We start from the raw sequence: 20,208 nt of genomic DNA on the forward strand, positions 1-20,208 counted from the left end.
AGGGTAAACACATCAACTATAGGGAATATATCTCAGGGTAAACACATCAACTATGGGGAATATATCTAAGGATAAACACATCAACTATGGGGAATATATCTAAGGGTAAACACATCAACTATGGGGAATATATCTAAGGGTAAACACATCAACTATGGTGAATATATCTAGAGGGTAAACACATCAACTATGGTGAATATATCTAAGGGTAAACACATCAACTATGGGGAATATATCTAAGGGTAAAGACATCAACTATGGGGAATATATCTAAGGGTAAACACATCAACTATGGTGAATATATCTAAGGGTAAACACATCAACTATGGTGAATATATCTAAGGGTAAACACATCAACTATGGTGAATATATCTAAGGGTAAACACATCAACTATGGGGAATATATCTAAGGGTAAACACATCAACTATGGGGAATATATCTAAGGGTAAACACATCACCTATGGGGAATATATCTAAGGGTAAACACATCAACTATGGGGGAATATATCTAAGGGTAAACACATCAACTATGGTGAATATATCTAAGGGTAAACACATCAACTATGGGGAATATATCTAAGGGTAAACACATCAACTATGGGGAATATATCTAAGGGTAAACACATCAACTCTGGGGAATATATCTAAGGGTAAACACATCAACTATGGTGAATATATCTAAGGGTAAACACATCAACTATGGTGAATATATCTAAGGGTAAACACATCAACTATGGTGAATATATCTAAGGGTAAACACATCAACTATGGGGAATATATCTAAGGGTAAACACATCAACTATGGGGAATATATCTAAGGGTAAACACATCAACTATGGTGAATATATCTAAGGGTAAACACATCAACTCTGGGGAATATATCTAAGGGTAAACACATCAACTATGTTATTTACTTACCTGGTAAAATAAGGTTTAAATAAAATGTTTGTGCTTCAAGCAGTAGTTACATGCCGTTGTATTTAGCAGTAATTACATGTCGTTGTATTTAGCAGTAATTACATGTAGTTGTATTTAGCAGTAATTAAATGTCGTTGTATTTAGCAGTAATTACATGCCGTTGTATTTAGCAGTAATTACATGTCGTTGTATTTAGCAGTAATTAAATGTAGTTGTATTTAGCAGTAATTAAATGTAGTTGTATTTAGCAGTAATTACATGTCGTTGTATTTAGCAGTAATTACATGTCGTTGTATTTAGCAGTAATTAAATGTAGTTGTATTTAGCAGTAATTACATGTCGTTGTATTTAGCAGTAATTAAATGTAGTTGTATTTAGCAGTAATTACATGTCGTTGTATTTAGCAGTAATTAAATGTAGTTGTATTTAGCAGTAATTAAATGTAGTTGTATTTAGCAGTAATTACATGTCGTTGTATTTAGCAGTAATTACATGCCGTTGTATTTAGCAGTAATTAAATGTAGTTGTATTTAGCAGTAATTACATGTCGTTGTATTTAGCAGTAATTACATGTCGTTGTATTTAGCAGTAATTAAATGTAGTTGTATTTAGCAGTAATTAAAGGTAGTTGTATTTAGCAGTAATTACATGTCGTTGTATTTAGCAGTAATTACATGTCATTGTATTTAGCAGTAATTAAATGTAGTTGTATTTAGCAGTAATTACATGTCGTTGTATTTAGCAGTAATTAAATGTAGTTGTATTTAGCAGTAATTAAATGTAGTTGTATTTAGCAGTAATTAAATGTAGTTGTATTTAGCAGTAATTACATGTCGTTGTATTTAGCAGTAATTAAATGTAGTTGTATTTAGCAGTAATTAAATGTAGTTGTATTTAGCAGTAATTACATGTCGTTGTATTTAGCAGTAATTACATGTCGTTGTATTTAGCAGTAATTAAATGTAGTTGTATTTAGCAGTAATTAAATGTAGTTGTATTTAGCAGTAATTACATGTCGTTGTATTTAGCAGTAATTAAATGTCGTTGTATTTAGCAGTAATTACATGTCGTTGTATTTAGCAGTAATTAAATGTAGTTGTATTTAGCAGTAATTACATGTAGTTGTATTTAGCAGTAGTTAAATGCAGTAGTATTTATCAGTAGTTAAATGCAGTAGTATTTATCAGTAGTTACATGTAGCAGTAGTCAAAACATTTACTCTACTCATTGATGTCAATGATGCTGTAAAATCTACCATCTGCGTTATTTCATGGAGGAAGTATAAATAAATTAATAAAGAACACCTTTGAGGTGAGGTTATTGTGTTGTTATAGTGCTGATTATAATTCAGCTGGAAAGAAAACATTGATGTCAATAAAAATTCCTTGCAAAGAGAGGAGAGTGTGCATCTTCCATTTTGATACAGCTTCCTGATCCATCCAGGAACAACCTATCATTTACATGTGTGTGTGTGTGTGTGTGTGTGTGTGTGTGTGTGTGTGTGTGTGTGTGTGTGTGTGTGTGTGTGTGTGTGTGTGTGTGTGTGTGTGTGTGTGTGTGTGTGTGTGTGTGTGTGTGTGTTTGCAGCACTCACCTCACAGACTCCAGACCCGTCCAGACACTGGTCAGAGTGACCATTACAGTTGCAGGGAACACACTTCCCCAGGAACAGACCCTTAGTGTCTCTGTAGTACCCTGGAGCACATTGCTGGAGAGGAGGAGGAGGAGGAGGAGGGACAGACAGAGAGAGAGAGAGAGAGGAGGGACAGACAGAGAGAGAGAGAGGAGGAGGAGAGAGAGAGAGAGGAGGAGGAGGAGGGACAGACAGAGAAGGAGGAGAGAGGAGGAGGAGAGAGAGAGAGTGGCGGAGGAGGAGGAGAGAGAGAGAGAGAGAAGAGTAGGAGGATGAGAGAGAAAGAGAGAGGAGGAGAGCGAGAGAAGGAGGAGGGAGAGAGAGAAAGAGAGAGGAGGAGAGCGAGAGAGAGAGGAGGAGAGCGAGAGAGAGAGGAGGAGAGAGAGAGAGAGAGAGAGAGAGAGGAGGAGAGCGAGAGAGAGAGAGAGAGAGAGAGAGAGAGAGAGAGAGAGAGAGAGAGAGAGAGAGAGAGAGAGAGAGAGAGAGAGAGAGAGAGAAGAGGAGGAGGAGAGAGGGACAGAGAGAGAAACGAGAGAAGAGAGATTCAGACTTGATTCCTATCTGTACGAACTTATTTATGGAGATGTACTTCCTGCTTCATCACACCTAATTATATAGGATGACTGTATCTACATAAATGGACCCACACATTGTAGGCAGGTAGAGGTTAAGAGCTTTGGTCCAGTAACCGAAAAGTCGCTGGTTTGAATTCTGAGCCGGCAAGCTGGAAACATCTGCTGTTCTGCCCTTGAGCAAGGCAGTTACCCCAAACAACAACTGTTCCCCGGGCGCAGATGATGTGGACGTCTGATTCAGAGGGGTTGGGTTAAATGAGGAAGACACATTTCAGTTGAATCCATTCTGTTGTACAACTGACTAGGTATCCCCCCTTTCCCTTTCTGTTGTACAAGTAACTAGGTATCCCCCCTTTCCCTTTCTGTTGTACAACTGACTAGGTATCCCCCTTTCTGTTGTACAACTAACTAGGTACCCCCCTTTCTGTTGTACAACTGACTAGGTATCCCCACCCTTTCCCTTTCTGTTGTACAACTGACTAGGTATCCCCCTTTCTGTTGTACAACTGACTAGGTATCCCCCCTTTCTGTTGTACAACTAACTAGGTACCCCCCTTTCTGTTGTACAACTGACTAGGTATCCCCCCTTTCTGTTGTACAACTGACTAGGTATCCCCCTTTCTGTTGTACAACTAACTAGGTACCCCCCTTTCTGTTGTACAACTGACTAGGTATCCCCCTTTCTGTTGTACAACTGACTAGGTATCCCCCCTTTCTGTTGTACAACTAACTAGGTACCCCCCTTTCTGTTGTACAACTAACTAGGTACCCCCCTTTCTGTTGTACAACTGACTAGGTATCCCCCCTTTCTGTTGTACAACTGACTAGGTATCCCCCTTTCTGTTGTACAACTGACTAGGTATCCCCCCTTTCTGTTGTACAACTAACTAGGTACCCCCCTTTCTGTTGTACAACTAACTAGGTACCCCCCTTTCTGTTGTACAACTAACTAGGTACCCCCCTTTCTGTTGTACAACTGACTAGGTATCCCCCTTTCTGTTGTACAACTGACTAGGTATCCCCCCTTTCTGTTGTACAACTAACTAGGTACCCCCCTTTCTGTTGTACAACTAACTAGGTACCCCCCTTTCTGTTGTACAACTGACTAGGTATCTCCCTTTCCCTTTCTGTTGTACAACTGACTAGGTATCCCCCTTTCCCTTTCTGTTGTACAACTGACTAGGTATCCCCCTTTCTGTTGTACAACTGACTAGGTATCCCCCCTTTCCCTACACGCTGTTGTAGGAGCAGTAATAATCACTAGTACATGAACTAACTGTAGCTGTTAACAAATCAGTATCCACTGATAACATGTTAGTACAGTGAGTCAGTATTAACACCAACCTGACAGGAGTCTCCCTGGTAGTTAGCGGGACAGAGACAGATCTCTACGTTGTTGGCGTGTCGCCCCGTGGGCAGTGTCTGTGCTCCCTCCAGCACGACCCCGCGTAGCGACACAGTGTGGGCAGACTGGGAGTGGAGAGCTCTGATCTGGAGAGACTCTAAACCAACCAGAACCATCATCAGTTCCTCTCTAGACACCACGTTACCCGTCCGGGCGTGGCGGAAACTTCCCTGGGGGGGAGAGAGAGAGACGGGGGTGAGAGAGAGAGAGACGGGGGTGAGAGAGAGAGAGAGAGAGAGAGAGAGAGAGAGAGAGAGAGAGAGCGAGCCAGAGAGACGATCACCAGAGAGAGAGAGAGTCAGAGTCCAGCCACGACCATGAGAGACGAGAGAGAGAGAGAGAGAGAGAGAGAGAGAGACCGAGAGCATGAGAGACGAGAGAGAGAGAGAGACGGGGTGAGAGTAGTAGCGAGACGATGAGAGACGAGAGAGAGCGAGAGTCAGAGTCGAGCGACGCGCAGCGAGCGATGCGAGACGAGCGAGAGAGAGAGAGAGAGAGAGAGACCGACCGCCACGATGAGAGACGAGCGCCAGAGAGAGAGAGAGACGGGGTGAGAGCTCCGGCATGTGGACTATCTCCAGTGATGTCAGTGTACCTGATCCGTCATGTGGACTATGTCCAGATGATCAGAAAACTGTCAGTCCTCCACAATGTGTACTATCTTCAGGAGGTCAGATCAGTGTCAAAGAGCCATCATTTAGACTGTCTCCAACAGGTCAGTGATCCCTAATCCACTCTTGTGAACATAACTCCAGGTGGTCAGGTCAGTGTCCCTCCTCCACCATGTGGACTATCTCCAGGAGGTCAGGTCAGTGTCCTACCTCCACCATGTGGACTATCCCCAGGAGGTCAGGTCAGTGTCCCTCCTCCACCATGTGGACTATCACCAGGTGATCAGGTCAGTGTCCCTCCTCCACCATGTGGACTATCACCAGGTGATCAGGTCAGTGTCCCTCCTCCACCATGTGGACTATCACCAGGTGGTCAGGTCAGTGTCCCTCCTCCACCATGTGGACTATCCCCAGGAGGTCAGGTCAGTGTCTCTCCTCCACCATGTGGACTATCTCCAGGTAGTCAGGTCAGTGTCCCTCCTCCACCATGTGGACTATCTCCAGGTAGTCAGGTCAGTGTCCCTCCTCCACCATGTGGACTATCTCCAGGAGGTCAGTGTCCCTCCTCCACCATGTGGACTATCTCCAGGTAGTCAGGTCAGTGTCCCTCCTCCACCATGTGGACTATCTCCAGGAGGTCAGTGTCCCTCCTCCACCATGTGGACTATCTCCAGGAGGTCAGTGTCCCTCCTCCACCATGTGGACTATCTCCAGGTGGTCAGGTCAGTGTCCCTCCTCCACCATGTGGACTATCTCCAGGAGGTCAGGTCAGTGTCCCTCCTCCACCATGTGGACTATCTATAGGAGGTCAGGTCAGTGTCCCTCCTCCACCATGTGGACTATCTCCAGGAAGTCAGGTCAGTGTCCTACCTCCACCATGTGGACTATCTATAGGAGGTCAGGTCAGTGTCCCTCCTCCACCATGTGGACTATCTATAGGAGGTCAGGTCAGTGTCCCTCCTCCACCATGTGGACTATCTCCAGGAGGTCAGGTCAGTGTCCTACCTCCACCATGTGGACTATCTCCAGGAGGTCAGTGTCCCTCCTCCACCATGTGGACTATCTCCAGGTGATCAGGTCAGTGTCCCTTCTCCACCATGTGGACTATCTCCAGGAGGTCAGATCAGTGTCCTACCTCCACCATGTGGACTATCTCCAGGAGGTCAGTGTCCCTCCTCCACCATGTGGACTATCTCCAGGTGATCAGGTCAGTGTCCCTCCTCCACCATGTGGACTATCTATAGGAGGTCAGGTCAGTGTCCCTCCTCCACCATGTGGACTATCTATAGGAGGTCAGGTCAGTGTCCCTCCTCCACCATGTGGACTATCTCCAGGAGGTCAGGTCAGTGTCCTACCTCCACCATGTGGACTATCTCCAGGAGGTCAGTGTCCCTCCTCCACCATGTGGACTATCTCCAGGTGATCAGGTCAGTGTCCCTCCTCCACCATGTGGACTATCTATAGGAGGTCAGGTCAGTGTCCCTCTTCCACCATGTGGACTATCTCCAGGTGATCAGGTCAGTGTCCCTCCTCCACCATGTGGACTATCTCCAGGAGGTCAGGTCAGTGTCCCTCCTCCACCATGTGGACTATCTCCAGGTAGTCAGGTCAGTGTCCCTCCTCCACCATGTGGACTATCTCCAGGAAGTCAGGTCAGTGTCCTACCTCCACCATGTGGACTATCCCCAGGAGGTCAGGTCAGTGTCCCTCCTCCACCATGTGGACTATCTCCAGGTAGTCAGGTCAGTGTCCCTCCTCCACCATGTGGACTATCTCCAGGAAGTCAGGTCAGTGTCCTACCTCCACCATGTGGACTATCCCCAGGTGGTCAGTGTCCCTCCTCCACCATGTGGACTATCCTGAGGTGTTCAGGTCAGTGTCCCTCCTCCACCATGTGGACTATCTCCAGGAGGTCAGGTCAGTGTCCTACCTCCACCATGTGGACTATCTCCAGGAAGTCAGGTCAGTGTCCCTCCTCCACCATGTGGACTATCTCCAGGAGGTCAGGTCAGTGTCCCTCCTCCACCATGTGGACTATCTCCAGGAGGTCAGGTCAGTGTCCCTCCTCCACCATGTGGACTATCTCCAGGAGGTCAGGTCAGTGTCCCTCCTCCACCATGTGGACTATCTCCAGGAGGTCAGGTCAGTGTCCCTCCTCCACCATGTGGACTATCTCCAGAAGGTCAGGTCAGTGTCCCTCCTCCACCATGTGGACTATCTCCAGAAGGTCAGGTCAGTGTCCCTCCTCCACCATGTGGACTATCTCCAGGAGGTCAGGTCAGTGTCCCTCCTCCACCATGTGGACTATCTCCAGGAGGTCAGGTCAGTGTCCCTCCTCCACCATGTGGACTATCTCCAGGAGGTCAGGTCAGTGTCCTACCTCCACCATGTGGACTATCCCCAGGTGATCAGGTCAGTGTCCTACCTCCACCATGTGGACTATCCCCAGGTGGTCAGTGTCCTACCTCCATTATGTGGACTATCACCAGGTGTTCAGGTCAGTGTCCCTCCTCCACCATGTGGACTATCACCAGGTGGTCAGGTCAGTGTCCCTCCTCCACCATGTGGACTATCTCCAGGTGGTCAGGTCAGTGTCCTACCTCCACCATGTGGACTATCCCCAGGTGGTCAGTGTCCCTCCTCCACCATGTGGACTATCCCCAGGTGGTCAGTGTCCTACCTCCATTATGTGGACTATCACCAGGTGTTCAGGTCAGTGTCCCTCCTCCACCATGTGGACTATCACCAGGTGGTCAGGTCAGTGTCCCTCCTCCACCATGTGGACTATCTCCAGGTGGTCAGGTCAGTGTCCTACCTCCACCATGTGGACTATCCCCAGGTGGTCAGTGTCCCTCCTCCACCATGTGGACTATCACCAGGTGGTCAGTGTCCTACCTCCACCATGTGGACTATCTCCAGGAGGTCAGGTCAGTGTCCCTCCTCCACCATGTGAACTATCCCCAGGTGGTCAGTGTCCTACCTCCAGCATGTGGACTATCACCAGGTGTTCAGGTCAGTGTCCTACCTCCACCATGTGGACTATCCCCAGGTGGTCAGTGTCCTACCTCCAGCATGTGGACTATCACCAGGTGTTCAGGTCAGTGTCCCTCCTCCACCATGTGGACTATCACCAGGTGGTCAGGTCAGTGTCCTACCTCCACCATGTGGACTATCCCCAGGTGGTCAGTGTCCCTCCTCCACCATGTGGACTATCCTGAGGTGTTCAGGTCAGTGTCCCTCCTCCACCATGTGGACTATCCTGAGGTGGTCAGGTCAGTGTCCTACCTCCACCATGTGGACTATCCCCGGGAGGTCAGGTCAGTGTCCCTCCTCCACCATGTGGACTATCTCCAGGAGGTCAGGTCAGTGTCCTACCTCCACCATGTGGACTATCTCCAGGAGGTCAGGTCAGTGTCCTACCTCCACCATGTGGACTATCTCCAGGTGGTCAGGTCAGTGTCCCTCCTCCACCATGTGGACTATCTCCAGGAGGTCAGGTCAGTGTCCCTCCTCCACCATGTGGACTATCTCCAGGAGGTCAGGTCAGTGTCCCTCCTCCACCATGTGGACTATCTCCAGGAGGTCAGGTCAGTGTCCCTCCTCCACCATGTGGACTATCTCCAGGAGGTCAGGTCAGTGTCCCTCCTCCACCATGTGGACTATCCCCAGGTGGTCAGTGTCCTACCTCCACCATGTGGACTATCCCCAGGTGTGGTTGTTCAGGTGAAGAATATTCTCTCTCAATGAACACCAGGGTCATCTGGTTACCCTGTAGACACAGAGACACACACAGACATATCTTTTAACAGCAGAGATAAACTAGCCAACTTTCAGTTCACTGCTCTTCTGGCTTCTTGACACAGACACAACCTTTTACTCGTTACGAATAGTTCATTCATGTCAAGTAAGGCAAACACATACTTTCTTCCATAGACATCAAAGGATACCAGGCACTCGGGTTAAATGTAGAAAGTACATCTTGGTAATCTGTTCAGATGTAAAGCCATGGTACACTGTGGTGGGTTGTTTACCTTGAGAATGATGTCAGGGCGAGAGGCCTCGGTGGGTAGAGAGAGAACATCTCCTCTCATAGTCTGAGTGTGGAGACTATACCGCAGATAGCCTCCATAAGACGATACCTAGACAGAGATGAAGACAGAGAGAGAGGGGGGAGGGAAAGGGATGGAGAGAGAGTGAGAGAGAGGGGGGAGGGAAAGGGATGTAGAGAGAGAGAGGGGGGAGGGAGAGGGATGGAGAGAGAGAGAGGGGGGAGGGAGAGGGATGGAGAGAGGGAGAGGGGGGAGGGATGGAGAGAGAGAGAGGGGGGAGGGAGAGGGATGGAGAGAGAGAGAGGGGGGAGGGGGAGGGATGGAGAGAGAGAGAGGGGGAGGGAAAGGGATGGAGAGAGAGAGAGGGGGAGGGAGAGGGATGGAGAGAGAGGGGGGAGGGGGAGGGATGGAGAGAGAGAGAGGGGGGAGGGAAAGGGATGGAGAGAGAGAGAGGGGGGAGGGAGAGGGATGGAGAGAGAGAGAATGAAGCACAGCGAGATAGAGAGAGGCAGACAGACAGACAGACAGACAGACAGACAGACAGACAGACAGACAGACAGAGAAGCAGGCAGAGGCAGACAGATAGAGACAGAGAGGCAGACAGGCGGACAGAGAGACAGAGAGAGACAGACAGACAGACATAGAGGCAGAGACAGACAGACAGACAGACAGACAGACAGAGCGACAGAGCGACAGACTTGTGGTCAGACAATAAATCCTAGAGGAAGATAACTAAGTATGTTCAAAGAGAGAGATAAAATCTAACATGAAAGGTGTTATATTCTAGACAAAACAACCATCATTATCTCTATAACCGCTGGCTGTCTACACTTCCTCTTTAGGGTGTGTGTGTGTGTGTGTGTGTGTGTGTGTGTGTGTGTGTGTGTGTGTGTGTGTGTGTGTGTGTGTGTGTGTGTGTGTGTGTGTGTGTGTGTGCTATACGTAGCCCGTAGCACTAGTGTAATCTGATGTAGACGCCCCAGCGAACCCTCCCCACCAGCCCTCTCCCTCTCCTTGGCATGGTGAACACAGTACCTCTATGAGGGCCCTCTGGCTAAATAACACCTAGTGAAGCATTCATTCCACCCCTCCCAGGCCCCGCCCGCTCCCGCCTGCACAAGGCCCCGGGTTATTGTTGTGTTTAAGCCTTTTCCTCCTTTGCCTTTGTCTTGTGAAACAACCTCTGTCGACTACAGGTGTTCCTCCATTTTAACTCTTGGACCCACTGCGAGTCTTTGTGACTCCATTTTAACTCTTGGACCCACTGCGAGTCTTTGTGACTCCATTTTAACTCTTGGACCCACTGCGAGTCTTTGTGACTCCATTTTAACTCTTGGACCCACTGCGAGTCTTTGTGACTCCATTTTAACTCTTGGACCCACTGCGAGTCTTTGTGACTCCATTTTAACTCTTGGACCCACTGCGAGTCTTTGTGACTCCATTTTAACTCTTGGACCCACTGCGAGTCTTTGTGACTCCATTTTAACTCTTGGACCCACTGCGAGTCTTTGTGACCCTGGAGTCGTTGCAATGTATGTTACTATGCGTAAAATATATGTTTTCTATTACTAGTTACTGTTACGGATACAAGTATTCTGTGTGTATCCTGTGTGTATGTCTTTTTCTCTCCTTCTCCCCTACTCACAGATGACCATCATCATTCCCCAATCAGTGATCAATCAGTCGCTAATCAGAAGACACCTGCTCCTTTTCTCCTACCCAATCACAGTCCCTTTCCCTTGGTTTAAAAACCCTGTCAGTTGTGTACTGTAGAGCTCAATCTCTCTGTAAATGCCATATGTTTGTAGATCTCTTGTGTGGTTTAGCATCTACATGTCACTTTGTCCCCACCTGTGAGTATTGTGTTTGTTATGGTGTTTGTTTGATAATGGGAAAAGGGGGTAACCAGACAGGTCGCCCATGGGCATACACTACCCGTAGGTAAACTTTGTTAAATACACTAGTTAGAACTGGGCGGACCACCCACTGTATTTTTGGTTAGTTAGTTAGCTGTTGTTGAAATAGGCTAGTCTAGCTTAGGGGTGTTTTTGGATGCTTATTATTTATTTCCTTGGGTCCAGCTCAGCCCCTTTTCCTGCCCCCCCACCCCCCCCATTACCGTGTGTTTACTAATAAACCCTGAGTTTGACGGTAGATTTAAGTTGTCGTGGTTATTTGTTCTCACTGTTACGTTTTCACTATTATAATTTGCGTGAGTTGTGTTACGGGTCCCATTACCACCCCCCCCCCAGACTGTCGGGCCAAAGGGATTCGTAACAGTTACAGACTCCCGATTGGCGCAGTGGACTAAGGCACTGCGTCTCATTGCTTGAGTCGTCACTAAAGACACCCTGGCTCGAATCCAGGCTGTATCACAACCGGCTGTGATTGGGAGTCCCATGGAGGGCGGAACACAATTGGCCCAGCGTCGTTAGGGTTTGGCCGGGGTAGGCCGTCATTGTAAATAAGAATGTGTTCTTAACTGACTTGCCTTGTTAAATAAAGGTTAAATAAATAAATAAAAAATACATAAGGATTGTGTGTCCAAGACTTTGGGGACAATAAAGTTTACTGTATGGTGTGGTATCTTGTCTCCGTACCTTGTCTCCCAGGTAAGTTCTAGGAGCGTGCCAGAGGAGGTCTTGGTACACATCAGGTACATCACCAAGGTCCGCTTCCACCAAGTCCTGATCAGGATATACTGTCACAGGAACTTCCTGTTTGTCTGCTCCGAGCAACACCCAGTCCATCATATCCATCACCTGGAGGTTATTACAGTGTACAGGGTATATTAACATAACATTTATACACCGTCACAGGAACTTCCTGTCTGTCTGCTCCTAACAGCACCCAGCCCAGCATGTCCATCACCTATAACAAAACATAACACTTCCTGTCTGTCTGCTCCCTATAAAGTAAATTAAATTGGCTAAATTATATATAGAATAAGTAGCCTACTCCTGTCTATACAGAAAGAAAAATAAAACAATTTAAAAAACAAGTTACTACACCAAAAATGCCTGATTTGGACACGGATCATCATTTGTTTCTATAAGATGTAGTTCGTTTTAAATGCGCTGGCGCGCAATTTGGGCTCGGGAAATACCAAATACAGTGCCTTCGGGAAAGTATTCAGACCCCTTGATTTTTTCCCACATTTTGTTACGTTACAGCCGTATTCTAAATTTGATTAAAACATTTGCTAAAGTCCTCAGCAATCTACACATAATACCTCATGACAAAGCAAAATCAGGTTTTTAGACATTTTTGCACATTTATTTTAATTAATTTTTTAAAAATACCTTATTTACATAAGTATTCAGACCCTTTGCTATGAGACTCAAAATTGAGCTCAGGTGCATCCTGTTTCCACTGATCATCCTTGAGATGTTTCTACAACTTGATTGGAGTCCACCCGTGGTAAATTCAAATGATTGGACATGATTTGGAAAGGCACACACCTGTCTACATAAGGTCTCACAGTTGACAGTGCATGTCAGAGCAAAAACCAAGCAATGAGGTCGGAGGAATTTTTCGTAGAGCTTCAAGACAGGATTGTGACGAGGCATAGATCTGGGGAAGCATTGAAAGTCAGCAAAAACACAGTGGCCTCCATCTTTCTTAAATGGAAGATGTTTGGAACCACCAAGACTCTTCCTAGAGCTGGCAGCACGGCCAATCTGAGCAATCGGGGGAGAAGGGCCTTGGTCAGGGAAGTGACCAAGAACCTGATGGTCATTCTGACAGAGCTCTAGAGTTCCTCTGTGGAGATGGGAGAACATTCCAGAAGGACAACCATCTCTGCAGCACGCCACCATTCAGGCCTTTATGGTAAAGCTTCAATGCCATACAACTCTCCTTCCGTGGCCTCCAACTGCTCTTAAATACAAGTAAAACCAAATGCATGCTCTTCAACCGATCGCTGCCTGCTCCTGCCCGCCTGTCCAACATCACTACTTTGGACGGCTCTGACTTAGAATATGTGGACAACTACAAATACCTAGGTGTCTGGTTAGACTGTAAACTCTCCTTCCAGACTCACATCAAACATCTCCAATCCAAAGTCAAATCTAGAATTGGCTTCCTATTCCGCAACAAAGCATCCTTTACTCATGCTGCCAAACATACCCTTGTAAAACTGACCATCCTACCAATCCTCGACTTCGGTGATGTCATTTACAAAATAGCCTCCAAAACCCTACTCAATAAATTGGATGCAGTCTATCACAGTGCCATCCGTTTTGTCACCAAAGCCCCATATACTACCCACCACTGCGACCTGTACACTCTCGTTGGCTGGCCCTCGCTTCATACTCGTCGCCAAACCCACTGGTTCCAGGTCATCTACAAGACCCTGCTAGGTAAAGTCCCCCCTTATCTCAGCTCGCTGGTCACCATAGCAGCACCTACCTGTAGCACGCGCTCCAGCAGGTATATCTCTCTAGTCACCCCCAAAACCAATTCTTCCTTTGGACGCCTCTCCTTCCAGTTCTCTGCTGCCAATGACTGGAACGAACTACAAAAATCTCTGAAACTGGAAACACCTATCTCCCTCACTAGCTTTAAGCACCGGCTGTCAGAGCAGCTCATAGATTACTGCACCTGTACATAACCCATCTACAATTTAGCCCAAACAACTACCTCTTTACCTACTGTATTTATTTATTAATTTATTTTGCTCCTTTGCACCCCATTATTTCTGTCTCTACTTTGCACTTTCTTCCACTGCAAACCAACCATTCCAGTGTTTTTTTTCGTTTTTATTTTACTTGCTGTGTTGTACTCACTTCGCCTCCATGGCCTTTTATATTTTTATTTATTTATACATATATTTGTTTGCCTTCACCTCCCTTATCTCACCTCACTTGCTCACATTGTATATAGACTTATTTATTTTTTTCACTGTATTATTGACTATATGTTTGTTTTACTCCATGTGTAACTATGTGTTGTTGTATGTGTCGAACTGCTTTGCTTTATCTTGGCCAGGTCGCAATTGTAAATGAGAACGTGTTCTCAATTTGCCTACCTGGTTAAATAAAGGTTAAATAAATAAAAATAAATAAAAAAAGTGGCGAGACGGAAGTCACTCCTCACTAAAAGGCACATGACAGCTCGCTTGGAGTTTGCCAAAAGGCACCTAAAGACTCTCAGACCATGAGAAACAAGATTCTCTTTGGCCTGAATGCCAAGCGTCATGTCTGGAGGAAACCTGGGACCATTCCTACCGTGAAGCATGGTGGTGGCAGCATCATGCTGTGGGGATGTTTTTTAGTGGCAGGGACTGGGAGACTAGTCAGGATCGACAGAGAGATCCAAGAAAGAAAACCTGCTCCAGAGCGCTCAGGACCTTAGACTGGAATGAAGGTTCACCTTTCAACAGCACAATGACCCTCAGCACACAGCCAAGATAACGCAGGACTGGCTTCGGGACAAGTCTCTGAATGTCCTTGAGTGGCCCAGCCAGAGCCCAGACTTGAACCCAATCTAACATCTCTGAAGAGACCTGAAAATAGCTGTGCAGCAACGCTCCCCATCCAACCTGACAGAGCTTGAGAGGATCTGCAGAGAAGAATGGGAGAAACTCCCCAAATACAGGTGTGCCAAGCTTGTAGCATCATACCCAAGAAGACTTGAGGCTGTAATCACTGGTGCTTCAACAAAGTACTGAGTAAAGGGTCTGAATACTTTTTTTTTAATACATTTGCTGTTTTTGCTTTATCATAATGGGGTATTGTGTGCAAATTGATGAGGGGAAAAAACGATGTAATCAATTTTAGAATAAGGCTGTAACGTAACAAAATGTGGGACAAGTCAAAGGGTCTGAATACTTTCCCGAATGCCACTGCAGATGATTGTTGAGTTGTGACTGTCGTGTTTATCTTGTTTTTTACAGAAAGTTCCTACTATTCTCACAGATGACCACTTCTGTATGTCAGATCGACAGTTACTAACCTCCATTTCGACTTCAAATACGACTTCAACGCCCAACTGTTCGTATCGGACCTTATTCCTTTGTTCAATGGGCTACCAAAACACCGCGGGAGACCAGATGGAGTCCGGGTGAAATTGAGACGAAGAGAAAACCGAATGGCGCTCCCCTCCGTTCTATTGCCAAAATTGTTCAGTCACTGGAGAATAAGATGGATGAGCTTTGTTCGAGAGTCTCCTATCAGAGAGACTTGAAAAGCTGCTATATGATATGTCTTACTGAAACGTGGCTGGATGATGACGCTACGCACGTAAGTACTTAATCCGTAATTATCACGGCTGTTTACATCCCACCCCAAGCCAACATCGCTCTGGAACTCAACAAACTGTATGGGGCCATAAAAAAAAACAAGAAACAATTTACCCAGAGGCAGCATTTCTGGTGGGCGGAGACTTTAACTCGGGGAGATTTAAAACCGTCCTACCTCACTTCTACCAATACCTCTTCTACGCCACTAGGGGGCGCTAAAACTCAACCATCAGAAACACATACAAGGCCCTCTCTTCTCCTCCCTGCAGCAAATCTGACCATGACTCCATTCTCCTGCTTCCTGTTTACAAACAAAAGCTCAAACAGAAAGTACAAGTGATGCGCTTAATATGCAAGTGGTCCGATGAAGCACGACAAGACTGTTTCGCTAGTACAGACTGGGATATGTTCCAGGATTCATCCGTCACGGGCTTCATCAATAAGTGCATAGACGATGTCGTCCCCACAGTGAAAGCCCCTGTTTTTCCAGATGACTGTGTGATCTCGCTCTCCATGGTCGATGTGAGCAAAACGTTTAAAACAGGTTAACAATCACAAGGCCGGAATACCAGGGCGAGTTCTCAGGGCATGCACAGACCAGCTGGCAAGTGTCTTCACAGACATTTTCAATATATCCTTGTCCCAGTCTGTAATCGCAACATGTTTCAAGCTGACCACGATTGTCCCTGTTCCAAAGAGCTCCAAGGTAACCTGCCTAAATGACTACTGCCCTGTAGCACTCAGATCTGTTATTATGAAGTGCTTTGAGAGGCTGGTCATGACACACATCAACACCATCATCCTAGACACCCTGGACCCACTCCAAGTCATATACCGCCCCAACAGATCCACAGATGACGCAATCTAAATTGCACTTCGCACTGCCCTCTCCCACCTGGCCAACAGGGGAAATAACTATGTGAGAATGTTGTTCACTGACTACAGCTCAGCGTTGAACACCATAGTCCCCTCCAAGGTCATCACCAAGCTGGGGACACTGGGACTGAACCCTTCCCTCTGCAACTGGATCCTGTACTTCCTGACGGGCCAGCCTCAGGTGGTGAGGGTAGGCAACAACACCTCCAACGTGCTGACCCTTAACATGGGCCCCCCCCCCTTAGTCCACTCCTGTACTCCCTGTTCACCCACGACTGTGTGACCACACACGACACCAACACCATCATCAAGTTTGCTTACGACACGACGGTTGAATAAGCCTATAGTGAGGAGGTCAGGAACTTAGCAGTGTGGTGACAGGACAACAACCTCTCCCTCAACGTCAGTAATACTAAGGAGCTGATCGTGGACTATAGGAGAAAGAGGGGAGAGCACGCTCCCATTCATATCGACAGGGCTGATGTGGATCAGGTAGAGTTTCTTGGCGTCAAGTTTCTTTGCGTCAAGTTTCTTGGCGTCAACATCACTAAGGACCTAACATGGTCCACACACACCTGCACAGTCGTGAAGAGCGCATGGCAGCTCCTTTACCCCCTCAGGACGCTGAAAAGATTTGGCATGGGCCCTCGGATCCTCAAAAAGTTCTACAGTTGCACCATCGAGAGCATCTTGACTTGCTGCATCAACGCGTTGTATGGCAAATGCACCGCCCTTGACCACAAAACGCTACAGAGGGTGGTGCGGACAGCCCAGTACATCACCAAGCTCCCTGCCATCCAGGACCTCTATACCAGGCGGTGTCAGAGGAAGGCCTGAAAAATTGCCAAATACTCCAGCCCCCCAAGCCATAGACTGTTAACTCTGCTACCGTCTGGCAAACTGTACCAAAGCATCGGATCTCGGGCCAACAGGCTTCTATCCCCAAGCCATACACTGTTAACTCTGCTACCGTTTGGAAAATGGTACCCGGAGAATCTGTTCTCGGACCAACAGGCTTCTACCCTCAAGCCATAAGACTACTAAATAGCCAGACTGCTATTTAGTCAATTAATGGTACCAGAACTATCTTGCACTGACGAGCGGTGAAATACTTCAAAATAATGTCAAGTGAACGATGGTTTACAGGAGGCGTGTTAATGTTACACACCAGGATATGGATACTGGATATAGTCGCCTGTCTGTTTGTCTGTCAGTTAAATAATCTCCACCCGCTTTCAATATACAATACTTCGTATCCCTCATTCACTCAAGTGTGTCCATTATTTTGTCAGTTTCCTGTTTATCACTGTTTATCACGATACCTAACTGTTAATACGTATTAGCACACTTTACTTATACCCCTCAGCATTGAGTCAAAATATGCTTAATTTCTGTTGCAGCACATAAAAAGTATATCTGAGTTTTATGTCTGTTGTAATATAATCTGGGAACCTGTGGACAAAACATGGAACTGTTTAGCAAACACAGAAATATATAAACCCAATCCCTGTCTGCTTTACTGTCCTCTACCTCAGTCCGTCGTTTCTCTGAGCTGCGACAGCGGTTGGTGGCTCCGAAACAGAAACAGGAAGTGCAGCCTTTAGGGTTGGTGGGGTCAAGGTGGAAGGTGCCCACTCTGCATTGGTCACAACGACCACCCTGGACATTCTCCTGTCGGGGGAAAAAGGAGGTGGAAGACATCTTGTTGTCAATTATGTTCTTGAGAGGTTGAAAGTGACTACTGGTTGAAACATTGTCCGTCTAGTGCAGGGATACTCAACTACTACTGGTTGAAACATTGTCCGTCTAGTGCAGGGATACTCAACTACTACTGGTTGAAACATTGTCCGTCTAGGGGCAGGGATACTCGACTACTACTGGTTGAAACATTGTCCGTCTAGTGCAGGGATACTCGACTGCTACTGGTTGAAACATTGTCCGTCTAGTGCAGGGATACTCAACTACTACTGGTTGAAACATTGTCCGTCTAGTGCAGGGATACTCGACTACTACTGGTTGAAACATTGTCCGTCTAGGGGCAGGGATACTCGACTACTACTGGTTGAAACATTGTCCGTCTAGTGCAGGGATACTCGACTACTACTGGTTGAAACATTGTCCGTCTAGGGGCAGGGATACTCAACTGCTACTGGTTGAAACATTGTCCGTCTAGTGCAGGGATACTCGACTACTACTGGTTGAAACATTGTCCGTCTAGTGCAGGGATACTCAACTACTACTGGTTGAAACATTGTCCGTCTAGTGCAGGGATACTCAACTACTACTGGTTGAAACATTGTCCGTCTAGGGGCAGGGATACTCAACTACTACTGGTTGAAACATTGTCCGTCTAGTGCAGGGATACTCGACTACTACTGGTTGAAACATTGTCCGTCTAGTGCAGGGATACTCGACTACTACTGGTTGAAACATTGTCCGTCTAGGGGCAGGGATACTCAACTACTACTGGTTGAAACATTGTCCGTCTAGTGCAGGGATACTGATCTACTACTGGTTGAAACATTGTCCGTCTAGTGCAGGGATACTCAACTACTACTGGTTGAAACATTGTCCGTCTAGTGCAGGGATACTCATCTACTACTGGTTGAAACATTGTCCGTCTAGTGCAGGGATACTCAACTACTACTGGTTGAAACATTGTCCGTCTAGTGCAGGGATACTCAACTACTACTGGTTGAAACATTGTCCGTCTAGTGCAGGGACACTCAACTACTACTGGTTGAAACATTGTCCGTCTAGTGCAGGGATACTCAGCTACTACTGGTTGAAACATTGTCCGTCTAGTGCAGGGATACTCGACTACTACTGGTTGAAACATTGTCCGTCTAGTGCAGGGATACTCAACTACTACAGGTTGAAACATTGTCCGTCTAGGGGCAGGGATACTCAACTACTACTGGTTGAAACATTGTCCGTCTAGTGCAGGGATACTCAACTACTACAGGTTGAAACATTGTCCGTCTAGGGGCAGGGATACTCAACTACTACTGGTTGAAACATTGTCCGTCTAGTGCAGGGATACTCAACTACTACTGGTTGAAACATTGTCCGTCTAGTGCAGGGATACTCAACTACTACTGGTTGAAACATTGTCCGTCTAGTGCAGGGATACTCAACTACTACTGGTTGAAACATTGTCCGTCTAGGGGCAGGGATACTCAACTGCTACTGGTTGAAACATTGTCCGTCTAGTGCAGGGATACTCAACTACTACTGGTTGAAACATTGTCCGTCTAGTGCAGGGATACTCAACTACTACTGGTTGAAACATTGTCCGTCTAGTGCAGGGATACTCATCTACTACTGGTTGAAACATTGTCCGTCTAGTGCAGGGATACTCATCTACTACTGGTTGAAACATTGTCCGTCTAGGGCAGGGATACTCATCTACTACTGGTTGAAACATTGTCCGTCTAGTGCAGGGATACTCGACTACTACTGGTTGAAACATTGTCCGTCTAGGGGCAGGGATACTCAACTACTACTGGTTGAAACATTGTCCGTCTAGTGCAGGGATACTCATCTACTACTGGTTGAAACATTGTCCGTCTAGTGCAGGGATACTCATCTACTACTGGTTGAAACATTGTCCGTCTAGTGCAGGGATACTCGACTACTACTGGTTGAAACATTGTCCGTCTAGTGCAGGGATACTCATCTACTACTGGTTGAAACATTGTCCGTCTAGTGCAGGGATACTCGACTACTACTGGTTGAAACATTGTCCGTCTAGTGCAGGGATACTCGACTACTACTGGTTGAAACATTGTCCGTCTAGGGGCAGGGATACTCAACTACTACTGGTTGAAACATTGTCCGTCTAGTGCAGGGATACTCGACTACTACTGGTTGAAACATTGTCCGTCTAGTGCAGGGAT

General features: G+C 46.7%; 1 protein-coding gene across 1 annotated transcript in view; it reads right to left on the reverse strand.

The window, feature by feature from the left end:
• The window catches only part of LOC139541897 (laminin subunit alpha-5-like), a 211,983-nt gene that overhangs the window by 49,588 nt on the left and 142,187 nt on the right, over positions 1–20,208 (reverse strand). The window contains exons 39-44 of the mRNA XM_071346780.1: positions 17,840–17,980; positions 11,793–11,954; positions 9,175–9,282; positions 8,829–8,912; positions 4,472–4,702; positions 2,514–2,627 (exon numbers count right to left, since the gene is read on the reverse strand). Coding sequence (XP_071202881.1) covers positions 2,514–2,627; positions 4,472–4,702; positions 8,829–8,912; positions 9,175–9,282; positions 11,793–11,954; positions 17,840–17,980 — 840 coding nt within the window. The remainder of the gene's footprint in view (positions 1–2,513; positions 2,628–4,471; positions 4,703–8,828; positions 8,913–9,174; positions 9,283–11,792; positions 11,955–17,839; positions 17,981–20,208) is intronic.

This window comes from Salvelinus alpinus, chromosome 17 (assembly GCF_045679555.1).
Source record: "Salvelinus alpinus chromosome 17, SLU_Salpinus.1, whole genome shotgun sequence".
NCBI lineage: Eukaryota > Metazoa > Chordata > Actinopteri > Salmoniformes > Salmonidae > Salvelinus > Salvelinus alpinus.